The sequence below is a fragment of the Taudactylus pleione genome, unplaced genomic scaffold, assembly GCF_031769625.1.
Source record: "Taudactylus pleione unplaced genomic scaffold, aTauple2 ptg000398l, whole genome shotgun sequence".
NCBI classification, from domain to species: Eukaryota; Metazoa; Chordata; class Amphibia; order Anura; family Myobatrachidae; genus Taudactylus; species Taudactylus pleione.
In genome coordinates this window covers 2,858,428-2,879,776 of record NW_028284800.1, presented here as the reverse complement: position 1 = coordinate 2,879,776, position 21,349 = coordinate 2,858,428, and the positions used below count along the sequence as shown (strand labels likewise).

Here is a 21,349-nt window from a genome sequence, read left to right as displayed (position 1 = left end):
ACGGATGATGCGGCAGCCCCAGTACATAATACATAGCATGCAGCTCTGTCGCCACTGATAAGGTGTGCAGCGATGGGACTCCCTTAGGTGTCTCTCGGATGATGCGGTAGCCCCAGTACATAATGCATAGCATGCAGCTCTGGCACCACTGATGAGGTGTGCAGCGATGGGACTCCCTTAGGTGTCCCTCGGATGAAGCGGCAGCCCCAGTACATGATGCAGCTCTGGATGCATAAGAGCAGATGCAATTTGCAGATACATAATGTCATAGACCAATGTGTATGTCAGGCTAATAGTCTGCGCTTTATAGTGGTGGCTGCTGTCATTCCTCCTTTGTACATGAACAATATCTATAACTGAGGAAGGGAGGGCCAGTTTATTGTGCATATCTTCTCTTTTCTAAAAGCTTGAAGCACACAAATGCCAGCAACAAAAAGCCACAGGCCAAGAAGAGTCTGTGCACACAGTGTTTCCCAATATGATCATTCCCATAATATTTATATTTAAATGGCTACCGAATGGCTCACACTATACTGCATTTTTTATTTTTCTTATTTTAGCTTTTGTTTTTTGTTTCCATTTGACCTTCTATACACACTGTTATGTGGTGCGACTATAATAATTTTATTTGAAGTCGCCAACTTGCCATTTTCTTTTCTCCAGCTTCATCCCTGAGTGGAAACAAAGACTCTATTTACAGTCTGGCTATGAACCAGATGGGGACCGTCATCGTTTCTGGCTCAACTGAAAAGGTAAAATTGGATTTGGAAAACCTGGGTCTCCTCCCCCGCAGCAGACGTCTAATGCTGTTTAAGATACCAGGCACGTGTAAAAACACACACACACGCACGCCACCACACACACACACACACACACACACACACGCACACACACGCACACCCCACACACACACACACACACACACACACACACGCACACACCTCCCCACACACACTATGGCAGCACATCAGGAAAACATCCGGCACCTCCGGCCTGGACGGAGCTTTTTACATTCACTGCAGAGATTTTCCTATTCCTTTTACTGTGGTTTTTATTATGCTGGAAACCCCACTGAAATGAATGGCAAAAATTCCAAGATTGTAAGAATCACTGGTGAATGTAAATTGCTACTTCATAGATTAGAGCGTTGGGGGCAAATAAATCAATTTGCGTTTATTTTTGTAAATTTCAAGCAATTTTTTTTCCTTCCTTCAATCTATGAAACTTGGAAAAATTACCTTTTCTGTGAGAATGCATCTGCATCGTGTGTGTGTGTGTGTGTGTGTGTGTGTGTGTGTGTGTGTGTGTGTGTGTGTGTATATATATATATATATATATATATATATATATGTGTGTGTGAGAAAATGTGTTCTCATTTGTCTTCTGCCTTGTTTCCGTTGCCATGGGATTGTAGTGGAGCATTTGTCTGTTTCTCTGTAGAAAATATAACGTTATTCCTGCATTACAGGTGCTAAGAGTCTGGGATCCCAGAACATGTGCAAAACTGATGAAACTAAAAGGACATACTGATAATGTAAAAGCTTTACTGTTAAACAGGGATGGTACGCAGGTAAGGGTTTCCTTTATCATCTACCCATAGGTAAATTTCAGTTGGTTAGTCACTAATATATTCTGCGTTTCAGCACTAGCTCCTCGGCAAGCTTGAATAATAATCCCTCATTCTACACTCTGGCCTTACTAATCACCATCGGATCACGTTATGTATATAAAACATTTCCATTTTTGTTTGTTTGCTACCAACTGACTATAGGGACAAAATCAATGTGACCCACATAGTGCCTAGGCTCCATTTATAATGTAATGAAGATATGCAACCCAAATAATCGGCCTCAGAGCGCTCAAAGGTTTACATAACATAAATATGTTGCTTCGTTATAGGCTATGAAAGTATGTGACCATAGCTCATGTTTATACATTCAGGGCCTGGTGCAGAGATTGATGGTAATATGCAAATTTACACTTACGTCCAACTCTGACTATCCGGCAGTTCTGTCCACATGATCTCACTGAGCTTTGCCTATGTGAGAACGCCCTGTTACAGTGAGAACTGCAGATGCGATCGAAATACGTACCAGATGCCTCACCTATACCTGAGTATGCGCAGTTCCGAAGCATGCACAGTGTGCAAACACGTACTATATGCTCCACCAACCAGCGCACGTTCAACTCCCCATCAAGCCCCCTCTGTTTTAACTGATAAAATTCCGGTATAATAAGAAAAGGAAAAAGAAAAAAGTACTCCTCTTTAGTGGGGCACACCTCATGTATTTTAATATTTAACTTTTATTATGTTTCGTTAAAACATGTGATATAGTCACGATATTATAAGAACATGCAAATTCAAATGAAAAAATTCCATTGTGAGATGTAGAGAGGTATCTGGGCTGTCACAAATATCCCTATGTACCTCCTTATATATTGAATCTCACAATTAATACAATAATAAAACACCTCAAAAAAAAAAAACCAAAATGGACAAAAGCAAACACAGAACTACCTATAAATCCCAGTGAGATATATACATGAGATAATTGATGATATGACAATAAGATATAATTTCTGTCCAGAGAGTGTGCGCTTATATGAAATACTGACAATATTCACATAGATCTGGACTGATAGATGGAGTTAGTAAAAATAGTTGTACACGTCCTCTACTATGTCAGGAACATTAGCTTAACCTCTCACTGGAATACTAACGTTGACATAGGAAAAGCAACAATCATAAAAAACCCGCATCAGGCACTGCTCCACGGGTACCTCTGTGCGCACAGAGGACCCTCGCACCACCAGACCTATGTCCACTGGGATCTCACAATATACTACTATCAGGTACTTTGCTCTTATTTTCACTGCTCTCTCACTAGCTTAGGATCCATGCTGATCCCTGCAATGCATAGCAACAGGGCAAAGCTGTGAACCAGAGCAAGCAGCAGAAGCGGTTCTATGTTCCTTAACTGTGCCATTACACAGGGACTCTCATCTCCAGTCTGATATTTGTATATGACTGGGGAAAGCAGATCCCAGTGTATCTAAATGCACGGATACTGCTTTTCATTCTATACTACATATCAAGGCAGCAAAATCTTCCTGACAAACTAATTTCCCAGTTAAATGAGGGACGCCTCACCCAACAAATTAATTGGTGACAACAGGTCTGGTTAAAGGTGCTAATCTTTTAAATTGTGTGTATTGTACGTCATTAATATTTTTTCTATTTTTGTACCTATATGTTCGCCGATACATGTGTATTTGCATATGTAAACCACTTATTACAATAGATTTTTCCATTTAGAGCTATTGATTTGTATCGATATATGCCTATACAAACACCTATTAACACATGGCTTTTTATGATTGTTGCTTTTCCTATGTCAACGTTAGTATTCCAGTGAGAGGTTAAGCTACTGTTCCTGACATAGTAGAGGACGTGTACAACTATTTTTACAAACTCCATCTATCAGTCCAGACCTATGTGAATATTGTCAGTATTTCATATAAGCGCACATTCTCTGGACAGAAATTATATCTTATTGTCATTTCATCAATTATCTCATGTGTATATCTCACTGGGATTTATAGGTAGTTCTGTGTTTGCTTTTGTCCATTTTGGTTTTTTTTTTTGAGGTGTTTTATTATTGTATTAATTGTGAGATTCAATATATAAGGAGGTACATAGGGATATTTGTGACAGCCCAGATACCTCTCTACATCTCACAATGGAATTTTTTCATTTGAATTTGCATGTTCTTATAATATCGTGACTATATCACATGTTTTAACGAAACATAATAAAAGTTAAATATTAAAATACATGAGGTGTGCCCCACTAAAGAGGAGTACTTTTTTCTTTTTCCTTTTCTTAATATGTCTATAGCTCCTAGGGAGCACCCTCACTTAGGATTGTGATTATATATTGTCCTTTTTGAAAATTTATATACCATCTCTCTGTGCGGTGTCTTACCCTTGATTTATCCTTCCTTTTTTCCCCATTTCCCCATTTTTTCCTTATCCCCCTATCCAACACAATATAAAATTCCGGTATAAGTAAGGAGTAAGGCATAAGGTATGCTTTATAAATACTTGCTCTTCTAATGGGCATCACATTTATAGTGTCTTTCAGGCAGTTCGGATGGGACTATCCGCTTGTGGTCTCTTGGGCAGCAGAGGTGTATAGCGACTTACAGGGTCCATGATGAAGGGGTCTGGGCTCTCCAGGTTAACGAAGGCTTCACTCATGTGTATTCTGGGGGAAGGGACCGTAAGATCTACTGTACAGACCTGAGGAACCCTGACATGAGACTGCTCATCTGTGAAGAAAAAGCCCCAGTCTTAAAAGTGAGCACAAAGTTGTTTTTTCTTATTGTTTTACAATATTCGTCCTCATACCATAAGGATCAGCTGTGTTCCATATATTACATAAAAGGAGATAAAGTGACTGTGTATTGGGTTCACATTGGAATGTACAATATTCATTGGTAACCAATTGGCCATCTTGTTTTACTTTCTACTTCAGGGTCCATAGGGTATCCACAGGATACCTTGGGGTATAGGTGTGACGTCAGTCGCTGGGCACCATAGAGTTAAGCTTTTCAGCCTCCCAGGATGCACTAGGGTCCCCCTCCTATACCCCGCCCCCGAGCCAAGGCACCTCAGTTTAGTTTGGTGCCCGGCCGGCGTCGGGTGCACCTGTCGGAGTGGGGGCTAGAAGAGCCCCTGAAGCTTTCTTCAGTGCAGCTGTGGCTGCACATCTGGATGTACAGCATGGACAGTCAGTCCTGACGTCCATGCTGTCTTCCCTACACCCCCGCCGGTACCAGAACGCCGGTACCGATCCGGGGATGCTGGTGAGCATCTGGGGTCACAGCTAGCGGTGACCCCAGATGTTCCGGACCATGGCCGGATCCAAGGGGGACAAAGGTAAGCAGCGGGGTCCCGCGGTGGGTCACCGCTGGTCACATGGTCCTAAGTCCCCAGGCAGGGGGCTCCCTGGGGACTGGCTGCAGCGTGGAGCCAGGCGACCAACCTGCGCTTTCCACTACCCCCTGGGACAGCGGACCGCAGCAGAGCGGTAGCGCTGCGGCGTCCCAGGGGTTAAATGCATGCCAGGGGAGCGCGCCTTCCCTGTCTCACAGCCGGCGCCTCCCCCGCTGCACACAGCCCTCTCTGCATGCTGCCGACTGGTCCTGTGGCAGCGCTCCTCCCCCAGGCCAGCCTCCTCTCTGCTCCTCGGCGGCCATCTTCTCCAGAACGCATGGTGAACGCTGCTGGAAGCGCTGGACGGAAGCATCGTGGTCTGGGTCCCCCCGCATACCTCTCCTCCGCTGTGGCTCAGGTCTGTGTATGCAGCGCTGTGTCCTACCAGGCCCTGTGTCTGTGTAGTTGAGTGATCAGCGCTGTTAGTGCAGGAATTATTATTTCTCTGCATTGTATGTGACTGTGCTAGCGCTGCCTGTAACTTTTTTTCCCTAAACTGTCAGCTTTATTACTGTCCCTGTTCTTTCTGCTAAAGCCCTTGCGGTGCGGTGCTGCAGGGTGGTCTCTCGCCTATTTAATACTTAATTGGCGAGAGAGGTCACATACGTGGTGCCACCATGTCTGAAAGTGATTTTCCCCTCCGGTTACAGTGTACCACGTGCAAAGTACCGTTAGCGGAGGGGGAGGGTAGCGCGGAGGGCCTTTGCCGGCAGTGTTTGTCCATGGCGCGGCCTATTACGGTTACAGCACCGGTACAGGAGCCGCCCTGGGCTTGTTTCGCTCAGGCGTTAACAGTTTTAGTGGGCCAGTTAGCTCCGCAGCCCGCGTTTACTCCGATGGGTTTGTCCCAGCAGTCTGTGGTGTTGTCACCCATGCAGGGGTTCCCACGACAATTGGTGGTACCCCACAGTCTCCCTATTTCCCCGCTCCCGGGTTCTCAGGAGCCAGCGTGGGTTAACTCCCTGACGAGTTCTGTACAGCACTTGTCGGATGTGTTGCAAGGGGAGTCTGTGATGCGGCCTCATAAAAGGCCGGTGGCGTCTCTGTCCGCTCCTTATGAGGATGACGAAGGGACGTCTGATTGATGGGGAGATTCTGGATCCTTACGATCAGAAACCTCTCCATACTAAGGACGCTGATGCTAAGTCCAAAGTATATATTCCTGGACTTATTCGGGCGGTCCGCACAGCCTTGGTGATTGAGGACGAAGTTCCCCCAGCGGCTAAATCTAAGTATGCCTTTTTCAAAGATGTGAAGGGCGATGCCACAGTCTTTCCTCTTTCGGGTCAGTTGGTGGACCATTTAGAGGAGGCGTGGAAACAGCCTGGCAAGCGATACCAGCCGCAGAGACGCCTGGCGGTGGCTAATCCGTTCGCGGATAATTATTTTGCTAAGTGGGAATCCCCTCCACAGGTGGATTCTCACGTGACCCGTCTTGTCCGTAGTGCCACATTGCCGATGCCATCCATGTCCTTCCTTAAGGATGCTACGGACCGCAAGGTAGAAATCTGCCTGAAGTCCGCTTATTCCCTTGCAGGGGGGGCAGCACGGCCGGCTATGGCCATTTGCTGGGTTGCCAGAGCGATGGAGCGCTGGGCGGATTCATTAGAGGCTTCTTTTGAATCAGACTGTCCGGCCGAACAGGCGGAGTTGATTGGCAATCTCCGTGATTCGGCCACCTACATCAACGAGGCGGCTCTAGACATTAGTACTCTGGTGTCTAGAATTTCTTCAGCAGCGGTAGCTGCTCGTCGCACCTTGTGGCTGCGATCCTGGAAGGCGGACGCAGATTCCAAGAAAGGTCTGGAAGCGTTGCCGTTTACCGGAGAAGTTCTCTTCGGTCCGGATCTGGATAAGATTGTGGCCACGCTGGCGGCAGCCAAATCTGCTTGTCTCCCGTCGGCCGCTGCTCCTTCTGGTTCTGGACCATCGTCCTTTCGGTCATCTAGGGCCCAGGGCAGGCCCAAACCACAGTCGTTTCCTCGACAGACTGGCCCTAAGAAATCGGTCAAGCCCCGGAAGCAGGCATGGAGTACCAGACGTCCGGCCCCCAAGCCAGATGACAAGCCTGCGGCCTGACGGTCCGGGCCTCCCTTTGGGGGATCCCAGGGTGGGAGGCCGCCTGCTACAGTTCGCCCAGTGTTGGTCGACCACTACGACAGACACTTGGGTTCTGGAGGTGGTTTCCCACGGATACGCCCTCTCCTTCCGGCACAGATCCCCGGCTCGCTTCTTCACCACGGGTCTACCATCAGACCGGAACAAGGCTACGGAGCTGCGGAAGGTATTGCACACTATGCTCCAGGCTGGAGTTATAGTGCCTGTTCCATTCTCCCAGAGGGGCCAGGGTTTCTATTCAAATCTATTTTTGGTACAGAAACCCAATGGGTCATATCGTCCGATTCTCAACCTCAAAGCACTCAACAAGTCTTTGCGGGTCCCGAAGTTTCGGATGGAGACCCTACGGTCCATCATTCTGGCGCTGGAACCTGGGGACTACATGGTGTCATTGGACATACAGGACGCTTACCTGCATGTCCCTATTCTTTTGCGCCATCAACAGTTCCTCAGGTTTGCAATCCGCAGCGACCACTTCCAGTTTCGGGCGTTACCTTTTGGCCTGGCAACAGCACCACGTGTTTTCACCAAGGTGATGGCGGTCATGGCGGCTTCTCTGCGGCTGCAGGGAGTCCGCATGTTGCCGTATTTGGACGACCTGTTATTGGTGGCAGGATCTCCAGAGCTCCTGTTACGCCACTTGGACCTGACCATTGCACTGCTGCAACGGCACGGCTGGCTAATCAACTGGCAGAAGTCCACTCTAATCCCGTCTCGGAGGATTCTGCATCTTGGAGCCTTATTGGACTCGGGACAGCAAAGGATCTTCGTGACGGAGGACAAGATCTCTGCTTTACAGTCAAGGGTGCGCAGTTCCCTGCACAGCCGCCAGGTGTCCTTACACTCGGCGATGAGGTTACTGGGCTCCATGGTGTCGGTGTTCGACATGGTGGAATACGCCCAGTTTCACTCCAGACCTCTGCAGCACCTGATCCTGTCCAAGTGGAAAGGGCTGCCTCAGTCTCTGAAGTCCCAGACGATTGTGCTCACCCCGGAGGTTCGCCTGTCCCTTGCGTGGTGGTTACAGACGATCCACCTCAACAAGGGACGTCCGTTCTGGGTTCCAAATTGGGTCCTGTTGACAACGGACGCCAGTCTTCGGGGCTGGGGAGCAGTTTCGGGTCCACACTTGTTCCAGGGCAGGTGGACGCCGACAGAAGCGGAGCTTCCAATAAATATCTTGGAACTCCGTGCGGTCTTCAATGCTCTCCAGCAGGCACAGCGGTTTCTCCAGGGTCGCCCGGTGCAGGTCCAGTCGGACAACGCTACCACCGTGGCCTACATAAACAGGCAAGGAGGAACTCGCAGTCGGGCGGCTCTCGTAGAGGTCTCTCGGATCCTGGTTTGGGCGGAGCGCAATCTTCCGGCCATATCAGCGGTCTTCATCCCGGGAGTGCTCAATTGGGAGGCGGACTTTCTAAGTCGCCAAGACGTTCATCCGGGGGAATGGTCCCTGCACCCGGACGTTTTTCAACTACTGGTGGACAGGTGGGGTCTTCCAGAAATCGACCTCATGGCGTCCCGGCACAACAACAAGTTGCCGGTGTACGGGTCTCGCACAAGAGACGAAGGGGCGTCTCTGGTGGATGCTCTGTCCGTCCGGTGGACGTTCCGGTTCGCATACCTGTTCCCTCCGGTCTCCCTTCTTCCACGGGTAATCCGGAAATTCAAACAGGAAGGAGGGACGCTCCTGTTGATAGCTCCCGCGTGGCCCAGACGGCACTGGTTCTCAGACCTTCAGGGTCTGTCCGTGGACAGTCCTCTGCGGTTGCCGCTACGACCGGACCTTCTGTCTCAGGGTCCTTGCCTTCACCTGGACCTGACTCGGCTGTCTTTGACGGCGTGGCTGTTGAGACGGCCATGCTGAGGTCCCGGGGGTTTTCCGGCTCTGTGGTGCGTACCATGTTACGAGCTCGGAAACCGTCTTCCGCGAGGATATACCATCGCGTGTGGCATACGTTCTTCCAGTGGTGTCGACCGAGAGGTTATGCACCGCGGGAGTTTCGTCTGTCTCGGATTCTCGACTTCCTGCAAGCGGGACTAGATCATGGGCTTCGCCTTGCTTCTTTGAAGGTACAGGTTTCGGCCCTGTCTGTCTGGTTTCACCGTAGGATTGCTACAATCCCGGATGTGCGCACCTTTATGCAGGGTGTTCTCCGCATTCAGCCGCCCTTTGTTCCACCTGTGGCGCCTTGGGATTTGGCTGTGGTCCTGAGGGCTCTCCAAGGACCGCCGTTTGAACCACTGGGCTCAGTGGATCTTAAATGGCTAACAGCTAAGACTGTTTTCCTTCTGGCCATTGCTTCGGCCAGACGTGTTTCTGAGTTAGGGGCTCTTTCTTGTAGACCCCCTTTCTTGGTTTTTCATGGGAACAGGGCAGTGCTCCGCACTCGGCCCGAGTTTCTTCCCAAAATTGTTTCCCAGTTTCATGTTAACGAGGAAATAGTTGTTCCGGCCTTTAACTCACCGGGTCTTTCCGTGGGTGAGGCCTCTTTGGATGTTGTGCGGGCCTTAAGGACTTATGTTGACCGCACTTCTTCGTTTAGGAAGTCGGACGCTTTGTTTGTCCTCTATGGCTTCCGTAAAAAGGGTTGGCCTGCTTCAAAGCAAACTTTGGCAGCCTGGATCCGTATGGCTATTTCTGAAGCTTATCTTCATGAAGGCCTACCGGTCCCACCTTCTCTGAAGGCTCATTCCACTAGGTCTGTGGGTCCTTCGTGGGCAGCTCGACGTGGTGCTCGGCAGTTCAGATCTGCAAGGCTGCTACGTGGTCCTCTGTCCATACCTTCGTGAGGTATTACAGGTTTGACACCTTCGCCTCTCAGGATGCTTCCTTCGGGCGGCGGATTCTCCTTTCTGCACAGGAGCGTCCCCACCCTGTCGCACCTGTGCTGCAGATGGGCTTTGCTCTGGTCACCGGCTTTCCGTCTCCCTCTGGTGAGAATGTGATTCTTGTATGTGTATAGATCTTTTTTCTCTCTCTTCCTTCTCCTCCTCCGGCCTATGGCTTGATAACTAACTGAGGTGCCTTGGCTCGGGGGCGGGGTATAGGAGGGGGACCCTAGTGCATCCTGGGAGGCTGAAAAGCTTAACACTATGGTGCCCAGCGACTGACGTCACACCTATACTATGGACTTCGTAGAAATAGAGATAACAAGGGTAAGTTCTTACCATATCTCATATTTTTTGTTAGTTTAATTTGTTCTTCTGTTTTCTATCCTTGGAACGGACTTGTGTGTCCCAAGCATATATGTTGGTTTACTGTAGTCTTTCCCTCACTGTATATGCTTGGAGTGTGTTCTACATTCTATTACTGCAATAAAAGATATTTGAGCTGGAAACTAAAGGCCGGTACACACTAAATGATGTCTAGTATGTACCGACCTCGTTCACGACACAACCTGGCTCACACACTTGCCGATGCCTGCATTCGGCACTATGGCCCTTGATAACAATGTCGCCCGTCGGACCTGCATGTGGAAGCGTGCATCGTCGGCGACATAGCGGGTACACACTAGACAATGTGCCCGATATGATGTTCGATCCGGCCAGATCGGACAACATATCGTCTAGTGTGTACCCGGCATAACCAGTAAGCTAAGGATTTCTCTTGGGCCACTACAGTATTACCTTCCAGTTAAGCCATGAAAGAGTTGATGTAGTCGGTTGGGAATCATTTTAACATGTAAACATGTTGCTACTAGTTTCTTTTTATTAGAGGTGTACAACCCCAAACAAATGTAATAAGACAGTATTAACAGTAATAATTAGTCCACTCTCCCTCTTGCAGCTACTTTGGCCAGCGCTTGCAGTGTATCTGCACATGTGCCGATCAGAAATCCCCAGCGGCACCCACGGCTAAATGAGGCAAAAAAAAAAACCTTCATTGTTTTTAATGAGCACTGGTCCCTGGCTGCATATTCTGACAGCCGTGTACAGTGTGGCAATGACAGCTGTAGCTGTTGAAATTTATAGCTGCAGTTGTTGGAACGGTCAGTTTGTCTGGACCCGCTTGGCGGCTTATCGTGGTAAAGCAGGTCCAGATACACGTCACATGTATTATTATTATTTGATTTGCCAAAGTGGAAGGGCGTGTTAATTAATCTGTCCAGCGAATTGCGCTCTCTTCCGGCTGTGTGACTGGTGCTTGCATACATTCTGCGCATGCGCTGGACATTTTTTCCCAGCGGCATCTGCGGCTTTGTTGAGAAAAAAAAACATAAAACCTTTTTTAGTTTTTTGTATGGAAAATCCCTAGCTGTCGGGACAGAGCTGTGTGGTTCGGCAACGACAGCTGCAGCTGTCAAAATCAATAGCTGCAGTTGTCTGATCGGTCCGTGCCACTGACAGTTCACACATTATCAGATCGGCGCCCCATCTAGGTATACCGGTGCCGATATAATGACGGGTGCATAGCGCATGTGTCATTCTGATCACTTCCCTGTATAACTGCAGGACATAACGTGCACAGTTACCGATTTTACACCTATCGCCCCTTCATACATCTCCTCCTGATTTTCTTAAATACTGAAGCAATGACATCAGAGACTCCTGGAAATTTGAGGTTTGATATTCATGGTAATTTATATATGGAGATGCTGTTTCTTATAATACCTATGTTTTTATTTTTAATGAAAAATGAATTTTAATTTATACACATACTGGTAGACCTTTATATTGGGATCACCTGTATTCATTGCACTGGCTGCACCAGCTTATGTCTGACATGCTCAGTGTAATGGTGCATACACACGGTCAGATATGTCAGATGAACGATTGAATGAATGATTTTTGACTGTATTAAAATGAATGGAAATCATCCAAAACTGACTGCAAACACATCAGATGTCCGATATCGTTATCTGACAATCGAATACGCGCATCGTTCATCGTTGCACACATGTCAGATTTTTCTTTCAGATATGAACGATTTTTAAAATCGTTATCGTTCAGATCTGAAGAAAAATCTGACGGTGTGTATGCACCATTAGATTACAATGCAGTGGGAGCTGCTCACTGGTTGTGTAATATTGTGCAAGTAACAGACTTTTGTATTGCCAGATGGAACTTGACCGATCTGTAGACCCTCCTGTAGCACTTTGGGTTGCAACAACAAAATCATCTGTTAATAAATGGGTAAGGGATCATTTTCTGATCTTTATATGTTTTGCATTGGTTTTATTCTTTATAAAGTTTTCCAGTCTACCCCAATCCTCCCACATAATTATCTTTTTTTTTTTTGTTTTTTTTTTAAAGCCTATAAAAGGTATTCTGAACTTCCGAGCCTCAGGAGATTATGAAAATGACTGTAGTACACCATTGAGTCCAATCTGCTCACAGCCTGACCAGGTTATTAAAGGTAACCATGGCCATTTATTACACACAGGGGAGCACTCTACTACTTCTGTACCTTGCATCCTATATTGATAATCATAGCAGAGTATGTTAAGTGCAAGCATAAACCAATTCATAATGGACTGCATCCAGAGTGTTCTGTGGAGCATATGAGTTATATACCCTTTGTCTCCATACATACTTTATTTTTATTTCTACTTCAGGGTCCATAGGGTATCCGCAGGATACCTTGGGGTATAGGTGATGGCGGCAGACATCGGGCACCACAGAGTTAAGTTTTCAGCCTCCCAGGATGCACTGGGGTCCCTCTTCTATATCCCGCCCCCGAGCCAAGGCAAATCAGTTTCGTAGGTGCCCGGCTCGGAGTCAGATCACCATTTTTCAGAGGGGGGCTGTGGACAGCCCCTGAAGTTATTTTAAGGCAGCTTTGCTGCACAAGATGAGCTGGACAGCATAGACAGTCATCAAGACGTCTATGCTGCCGCTCCTTCACCCCGCCGGACCAGAACGCCGGTACTGATCCGGGATGCTGGTGGGTGTCTGGGGTCCCAGCTAGCGGTGACCCCGGACTATCCTTGACTGTGGCTGGATTCACAGGGGTTCAGGTAAGCGACGGGGTCCCACGGTGGGGACCCGCCGATTCAGTCATTGTTGTCTCAGGCAGGCTGCGCGTGGAGCCAGGTACTGATCCTGCGCTTTCCACTAGACCACCAGGGACAGCGGGCTGCTGCAGTATGGGTCTGTTCCAGCATCCCAGCGGTTAATAGCATGCCAGGGGAGCGCGCCTTCCCTGTCTAACAGCTGGCGCCTCCCCAACTGCACAGTGCCTTTCCACAGCGGTCTGGCTGACTGTGTCAACGCTCCTCTCCCGGCCCGCCTCCTCTCAGCTCCTCGGCGGCCATTTTCTATAAGGAAGTGTGCGAACGCTGCTGGCTGGTGATACAGGTGGCATCGTGGTCCAGGTCCCCTGCATACACCTCCTCCGATAAGGTCAGAGTGTGCAGCACTGTTTTCTACCAGGCTCTGGTCTGCGTAGTTGATCATAGTGCTTGTAGTGCAGGGATTTATTTCTGCATTGAATGTGACTAATGCTAGCGCTGTCTGCCTGTACTTTCACTTCTGACTGTCAGCCATTTTTACTATCCCTGTTCTTCTCTGCTAAAGCCCTTGCGGTGCGGTATTGCAGGGTGTTCATTGCCTCACAGTAAAAGTATTTTTCTGTGTGGGGAGCCACATACGCTCCGTTTACACTCATCATGTCTGGGAGTGAACGTGAATATCCTCTTCAGCTAAAATGTACCACATGCAATGTACAGTTAGCGGAGGGTGATGGGGACGCTGAGGGATTATGTACTGCATGTTCTCATATCACGTCCGATATCTGTCACTGCGCCTGTACAGGGACCGCCCTGGGCTTGTTTTGCTAAGGCACTTACAACCCTCGTGGGCCAGTTGGCGACGCTGCCTACGTTTCCCCAGATGGGGTTCTCACAACAGGCGGTAGTCTCATCACCCATGCAGGGGTTCCCCAGGCAGTTGACAGTACCTCAGGGTCTCCCGATTTCGCCACCCCAGGTCTCGCAGGAGCCTGTGTGGGTGAATTCATTGTCCAATACGGTACAGCACCTGACTGACGTTTTGCAAGGGGAGTCACCATTGCGGCCTTCTAAGCGCCCTTTAGTGTCTCAGACGGCTCAGTATGATGAGGATGACATGACGTCTGATGATGGTGAGATTGACTTTTCAGACCCCCTTCGTGCTAAGGAGGCGGAGTCTAAGTCTAAAGTCTATATACCAGGCCTTAAACGGCAGTCCGTGTGGCCTTGGTTATTGAGGATGAGGATCCCCCCGTGGCCAAATCCAAATACGCCTTCTTTAAGGATGTTAAGGGAGATGCCACTGTATTTCCACTATCAGGTCGGTTAGTGTATCATTTAGAGGAGGTGTGGAAAAATCTGGGTAAGCGGTTCCAGCCTCAAAAACGCTTGGCCCTCCATGTCCTCCTTGAAGGATGCTTCGGATCACAAGATGGAAATATTGCTAAAATTCATTTATTCCCTTGCTGGTGGGGCTTCCAGGCCAGCTATGGCCGTGTGCTGGGTGGCCAGTGCCATGGAGCACTGGGCAGATAACTTGGAGACGTCTCTGGACACTGACTCTTCCGCTGAGCAGGTGGAGTTAGTGGGCAATCTCAGAGACTCATACATTAATGAGGCAGCCTTAGATATAGGTCTCCTCACATCCAGAATCTCATCGGCAGCAGTAGCGGCACGCCGCTCCCTGTGGTTGTGTTCTTGGAAAGCGGAAGCAGATTCCAAGAAGGGATTGGAATGCTTGCCCTGTAATGGACAGGTCCTGTTTGGTCCTGATTTAGACAAAATTGTGGCCACGATGGCAGCAGCTAAATCAACGTGTTTGCCATCGACTACTGTCCCATCAGGGTCTGGTACTTCGTCCTTTCAGCCCTATAGGGCCCAGGGTAAGTCCAAGGTACAGTCCTTTCCAAGGCAATCAGGAATCGGGAAATCTCCCAAGCCAAAGAAGCAAGCTTGGAGTACTAGACGTCCTACTCCCAAGTCAGACAATAAGCCTTCAGCCTGACGGGACGGGCCTCCCCTTGGGGGACCCCAGAGTGGGAGGCCGACTTCTTCAGTTCGCCCAGTGCTGCTGTCTGACTACCACGGACACTTGGGTAAGAGAAGTGGTCTCTCTGGGTTATGCCCTCTCCTTCCGGCGAAGGCCTCCCAGACGGTTTTTCACCACAGGCCTTCAGTCAACTCAGGACAAGGCCCGGGAACTCCAGAAAGTTTTGCACTCTATTCTGCAGGCTGGAGTTATAGTACCTGTTCCGTTACCCCAGAGGGGCAAGGAATACTATTCCAATCTCTTTCTGGTACAGAAGCCCAATGGGTCTTACTTGGCCCATCCTCAACCTCAAGTCCTTGAGGGTACCTCTGTTCAGGATGGAGACCCTACGTTCCATTATATTGGCAATGGAGCCTGGGGATTTCATGATGTCGTTGGACATTCAGGATGCCTACCTGCATGTCCCTATTATCTTAGTGCACCAGAAATTCCTCATGTTTGCAATACTCGACCACCATTTCCAGTTCCAGGCACTGCCCTTTGGTCTGGCCACAGTGCCTCGAGTTAAACCAAAGTCATGGCAGCCCACCTGCGGATGCAGGTGGTCCGCTTGTTGCCCTATCTGGACGACCTTCTGTTGTTAGCTGGGTCTCCAGAGATACTTCAGCGTCATCTGCAACTGACCATATCTGTGTTGCAGAATCACGGCTGGTTGATAAACTGGAAGTCCTCCCTGGTTCCCACACAGAGGATGCTCCATCTCGGAGCCCTGTTGGACTCCCAACAACAGAAGATCTTTGTGACGGAGGAAAAGATCTCTGCATTACAGTCAAAGGTACGCTGTTGCCTTCAAAGCCGCCGAGTGTCTATTCACTCAGCGATGAGGTTACTGGGCTCCATGGTGTCAATGTTCGACATGGTGTAATTTGCCCAGTTTGACTCCAGACCTCTGCAGAAATTGATCCTCTCCTGATGGAATGGGTTGCCCTATTGGATAAAGACAGACCATGGTGCTTTCTCCAGAGGTCTGTCTCCGGCCTGGTGGCTACAGACGGCTCACCTAAACAGGGGACGCCCCTTTTGGGGGGCAAACTGGGTCCTTTTGACAATGGACGCCAGTCTCCGCAGCTGGGGAGCAGTGACGGGGTCCACACTTGTTCCAGGACAGGTGGACACCAGCAGAATCTGTGCTTCCAATAAACATCGTTGAACTTCGGGCAGTATTCAAAGCTCTTCAGCAAGCAAGACACGTTCTCCACAGAAAGCCCATGCAGGTGCAGTCGTACAACGCCACCACGGTGGCTTACATCAACCGCCAAGGAGGGACAAGAAGTTAGACGGCACTGACAGAAGTGTCCCGCATTCTGGCCTGGGCAGCAATCTCCCTGCCATCTCTGCATTGTTCATACCAGGAGTCCTCAACTGGGAAGCAGACTTTCCCAGCCATCAAGACGTGCATGCAGGAGAATGGTCTCTTCACCAGGAGGTGTTTCAACTCCTGGTGAACAAGTGGGGTCTTCCAGAGATAGACCTCATGACCTCCCGACACAACAACAAGCTGCCTGTGTACGGGTCAAGAACAAGAGACACGGAGGCTCTTCTGGTAGACGCTCTGTCGGTCCGGTGGACCTTCCAGTTTGCATACCTCTTCCCTCCCTTCTTCCTCGAGTGGTTCGAAAATTCAAACAAGAAGGGGACACACTTCTGTTGATAGCTCTAGCATGGCCCAGACGTCACTGGTACTCAGATCTTCGGAGTCTCTCCATAGACGCTCCGATACTGTTGCCTCAATGTCCGGACCTGTTGTCCCAAGGTCCTTGCCATTACCCGGACCTGGGTCGTCTATCTTTGACGGCGTGGCTGTTGAAACTGCCCTCTTAAGGTCCATGGGTTTTTCTAGCTCTGTAGTTAACGCCATGCTCAGAGCTCGGAAGCCTGCTTCTGCAAGAATTTACCACAGAGTGTGGCATACTTTCTTTGAATGGTGTCGACCTAGAGGCTATGATCCTCAGGTGTTTATAATATCCAGGGTTTGGCTTTCATACAGGCGTGCTTAGATCACGGTTTTCGCCTTGCTTCCCTGAAGGTGCAGGTTTCTGCCCTGTCAGTGTGGTTTCTGCGTAGGATTGCTAACCTTCCTGATGTCAGCACCTTTATGCAAGGTGTACTTCATATTCAGCCTCCCTTTGTTCCACCAGTGGCTCCTTGGGATTTGGCTGTGGTCCCGAGGGCTCTCCACGGACCGCCTTTTGAACCACTGGGCTCAGTGGATTTAAAATGGCTTACAGCTAAGACTGTGTTTCTTCTGGCCATTGCTTCGGCCAGAAGGGTGTCAGATTTGGGGGCTCTCTCTGGTCGACCTCCCTTTCTGATTTTTCATAGGGATAGGGCAGTGCTTCCCACTCGCCCTGGTTTCCTAACTAAGGTGGTATCTAGTTTCCACATTAATGAGGAAATTATAGTACCGGCCTTTAATTCCCCAGACCTCTCGGCTGGTGAGGCTTCCTTGGATGTGGTACGTACGCTATGGATTTATGTTGACCGTACCAGTTCATTTAGGAAGTCTGACTACTTGTTTGTCCTCTATGGCTTCCGTAAGAAGGGTTGGCCTGCCACTAAGCAAACTTTGGCAGGATGGTTTCGCATGGTGATTTCTGAGGCTTACATTCATGAAGGCCTTCCTGTACCATTACCTGCTCATTCCACTAGGTTTGTGGGTCCTTCGTGGGCCGCTCGCCATGGTGCCTCTGCTGTTCAGCTTTGCAAAGCAGCCACGTGGTCTTCTGTCCATACCTTTGTGAGGTATTATGCATTTGACACCTTCGCCTCTCAATATGCTTCCTTCGGGCGACGGATTCTCCTTTCAGCACAGGAGCTGAAGGATACTGCTTTGGGACATCCCCAAGGTATCCTGTGGGATACCCTATGGACCCTGAAGTAGAAAATATGAGATATGGCAAGAACTTACCCTTGTTATCTCTATTTCTATGAAGTCCATAGGGTTCCACAGGACTCCCGCCCTGTCGCACCTGTACTGCAGAAGGGCTATGAGCTGGTCACCGTTTTTTCCGTCTCCTTCTGGTGAGAATGTGATTCTTGTGTGTTCCAGACTTTCTTCTCTCTTTTTTTTTTTCTCCTCCTCCGGCCTATGGCTTGTTATGTAACTGATTTGCCTTGGCTTGGGGGCGGGGTATAGAAGAGGGACCCCAGTGCATCCTGGGAGGCTGAAAACTTAACTCTGTGGTGCCCGATGTCTGCCGCCATCACCTACAGCCCAAGGTATCCTGTGGAACCCTATGGGCTTCGTAGAAATAGAGATAACAGGAGTAAGTTCTTACCATATCTCATATATTTTATTGACATAAGGGTCCTGAAAAAAACAAATAGGAGTTGGTCTTTGTCTACATTTAAATTGTTAAAATAAACTCCACAGTGATGTAATATAAGACTATTTGCTTTTTGCAGACTGCAATATTAAATTTTCAGCTATCCACTGTATTCGGTGCTATATAGCAAATTTATACTGACCATTTAGTAACTAATATTTGGATGTCTACACTGACATCCAATTATAAGATATTACAGTCTCATTATAATATGTAACAGATGCACAGAAAAATAGAACCGTAAGACGTGGAGTGGTATTAGCTTACCTTTTAAAGTACATGTTCCATTAATTTAAAAGTGCCTTTTCTAACTCTGTTTCCTCATAATATAATATAGTGTATGGCTTCTTGCAGATTTCTCCTGTTTGTTTTAAGATGTTTTGTTTACGTTTTAGACTGTTTGGAATGATCGTTTTTAATCTATTTCCGATTATCGTGTTTAGTTTACAGATCTCCTAGATGCTTGTGTATTGTGTGCAGTATTACATATTATGCCATTTATCATTGTGGTTGATATTTTTTTTTTCAAGGGGGCGCTAGCATTATTCAGTGCAACATACTCAATGACAAGAGGCACATACTAACCAAAGATACCAATAACAATGTGGCCTACTGGGATGTATTGAAGGTGAGTTGCTATGTAAGGCTCTCCTACAGGGAGCTGGCTTCTGACCCATTCCTGTCAGTGATGGTAAATGTATAATGACAACAACCTAAAGTTCAAAAGCTCTTGACTTGCCGTGTAATTAAGCTTGTGAATGTGTGAGAGCTTGTCCAGAACTATCACCAACATAAACTTCACAATAGTAAATTGCTATTGTTAAGACTAATCAAACAAAACCTTAAAGCCTGAAATGAAAATGGCAGCCCTGTTGGGCCTGTAAATTCTTTTCTGCCATAAAATTCTGTGTTTCTGTGCTCATCAGTTGTTTTAAGTAGAACCTTCTGCTAGTTACTTGTTTCCAGCACTAATATCTGAATCCATATTTATTATCATGTACACTCTATTCTCTAATAATGATGCTGCTTGTTTTCCTGTGTCCTTATAGTATAAATCCCTGCACACTGATTTAATAATAGGTAATCTAGATCTTTTGCATTTAAAAAAAACTTTTTAATGAAGGGGATGTAATTTTAATCCCGGCTGTCGGGATGCCACGCCAAAATCCCGACACCGGTCAGAATCCCGACGCCGTTAATTAGTGGGGTTAGGCAGGGTTGGGCACTAGGAGGGGAGGGTTAGGTTTAGGCGCGGGGAGGGAAGGGTACAGTTGGATACTTACCGACAGTTGTCTGTATTCTATAACCCTCTCGGGATGCCAATGTCGGGATTCTTGCTGCCGGGATCCCGTACACCCAACCATAATGAAGATCCATAAAATGGTATATTCAGTTTCAATTAAAGTAAAAAAAAAAAAAGTTTCAAATTTCTATTTTCCCTTTTAACTTGAATTATTTGGATTGAGATCAGCTGCTGCTGGACTATCAGGCTCTGGTCTCTAGGTGTAAAGGAAAGTGGTCCACCATTGGCCTGGCTGCAGGGTACCGTCCAGCTTTTGGATACATCACGTGGTGTAGCATTTCAAGAATAAAGCTAAATTTCATACCAAGTGACTGCAATGTGATGCCTCTATTATAATACAGTGTGAAGTTTGTCACCCACTGTTTCTAAGAAAGAATGTATAGATTCCTATTCTATTCATTAATATTTGAGAGAACAGCTTACTTACAATGGTGTTTGTTCCCTAATGCTGAAAGTTCAATGCAGGATCTTGTCAGTCACATGCTGTTCTGTTTCTTCTAGAACCGAGTTAGGCTACTTGTAGTACAACGGCAGATGAAAAGCCACAACTCCTAGCATGCCCAGCCAACTTTTTACTGGCTGTCTTAAGCTGCGTACACACGGTATGATTTCAATGAACGATAACGATATCATTCATTGTCAAATCGTTCATATCGTTCATTTTTATGCAGCCAACGATCAATGAACGACCAACGATGCGTGTTCCCACATGGACGATAACCATATCCTTGGTCGGCCATGCATGCAGGCTAACCTGGACGTTATTGTTCATTTTCCATAGGAGTTTGCGATCGTTGGTCGTTCATCGTTGGTGATATCTTTTGTGTGTGGATGAACGATACCGTTCGTCCAACACACCAGGAAATTCAAGGGAAATCGTTTAGCGATATTTTGTGTTAAAAATGCAAGTTCAGATGCCCATGAAACTGAGTAGTAATGGCTGTAATGGTTTCCATTTCTAAACTGGCTTTTGTGCCTTTTACAAATTTATATTGTATTATTTATTTATTTTATTTATTTATTAATAGTTACTTATATAGTGCCAGCATATTCGGTTGGGCTTTACAATTGGGAATAAAACAAAACTGGGTAATAACAGACAGACAGAGGTAAGAGGGCCCTTCTCGCAAGCTTATAATCTGTAGGAAAGTAGAGTATACAAAGCTATAGTACAATGTACAAAATAGAAGTAGGCATGCAGCCTTTGTTCTACAATAGCGAGAATAGCATGCTGCCTATGTGTTTATTGAAGTAATCTATTTATTGAATTGGCCAGAGAAAGACTTTTCTACTTCAGGGTCCATAGGGGGTCCGCAGGGTTGACCTTGGGGTATAGGTTGGGAACCAAATCCGGGCACCACGCAGTTAAAGCTTTTAGCTCCCAGGATGCACTGGGTCCACTCTCCCTATAACCCCACCCCCAAGCCAGAGGCACCTCAGTTTCAGTTGGTGCCCGGCCGGAGTCGGGTCACCGTTAGCGCAGGGGGAGCTGATTAGCAGCCCCTAAGCTTATTTTATTTTTTTAGGGACAAAGTTTTTTCCATGGACTTTGGACTCTTCAGAGCAGCAGCGTCGGACTGTCCATAGGACGTCTAAGCTGCCG

General features: G+C 47.7%; 1 protein-coding gene across 1 annotated transcript in view; it reads left to right on the top strand.

Moving 5' to 3' along the window:
* The window catches only part of WDR48 (WD repeat domain 48), a 50,672-nt gene that overhangs the window by 11,622 nt on the left and 17,701 nt on the right, over positions 1 to 21,349 (top strand). Inside the window, exons 6-11 of the mRNA XM_088446434.1 lie at positions 664 to 752; positions 1,469 to 1,570; positions 4,135 to 4,359; positions 12,178 to 12,252; positions 12,373 to 12,475; positions 18,974 to 19,071. Coding sequence (XP_088302560.1) covers positions 664 to 752; positions 1,469 to 1,570; positions 4,135 to 4,359; positions 12,178 to 12,252; positions 12,373 to 12,475; positions 18,974 to 19,071 — 692 coding nt within the window. The remainder of the gene's footprint in view (positions 1 to 663; positions 753 to 1,468; positions 1,571 to 4,134; positions 4,360 to 12,177; positions 12,253 to 12,372; positions 12,476 to 18,973; positions 19,072 to 21,349) is intronic.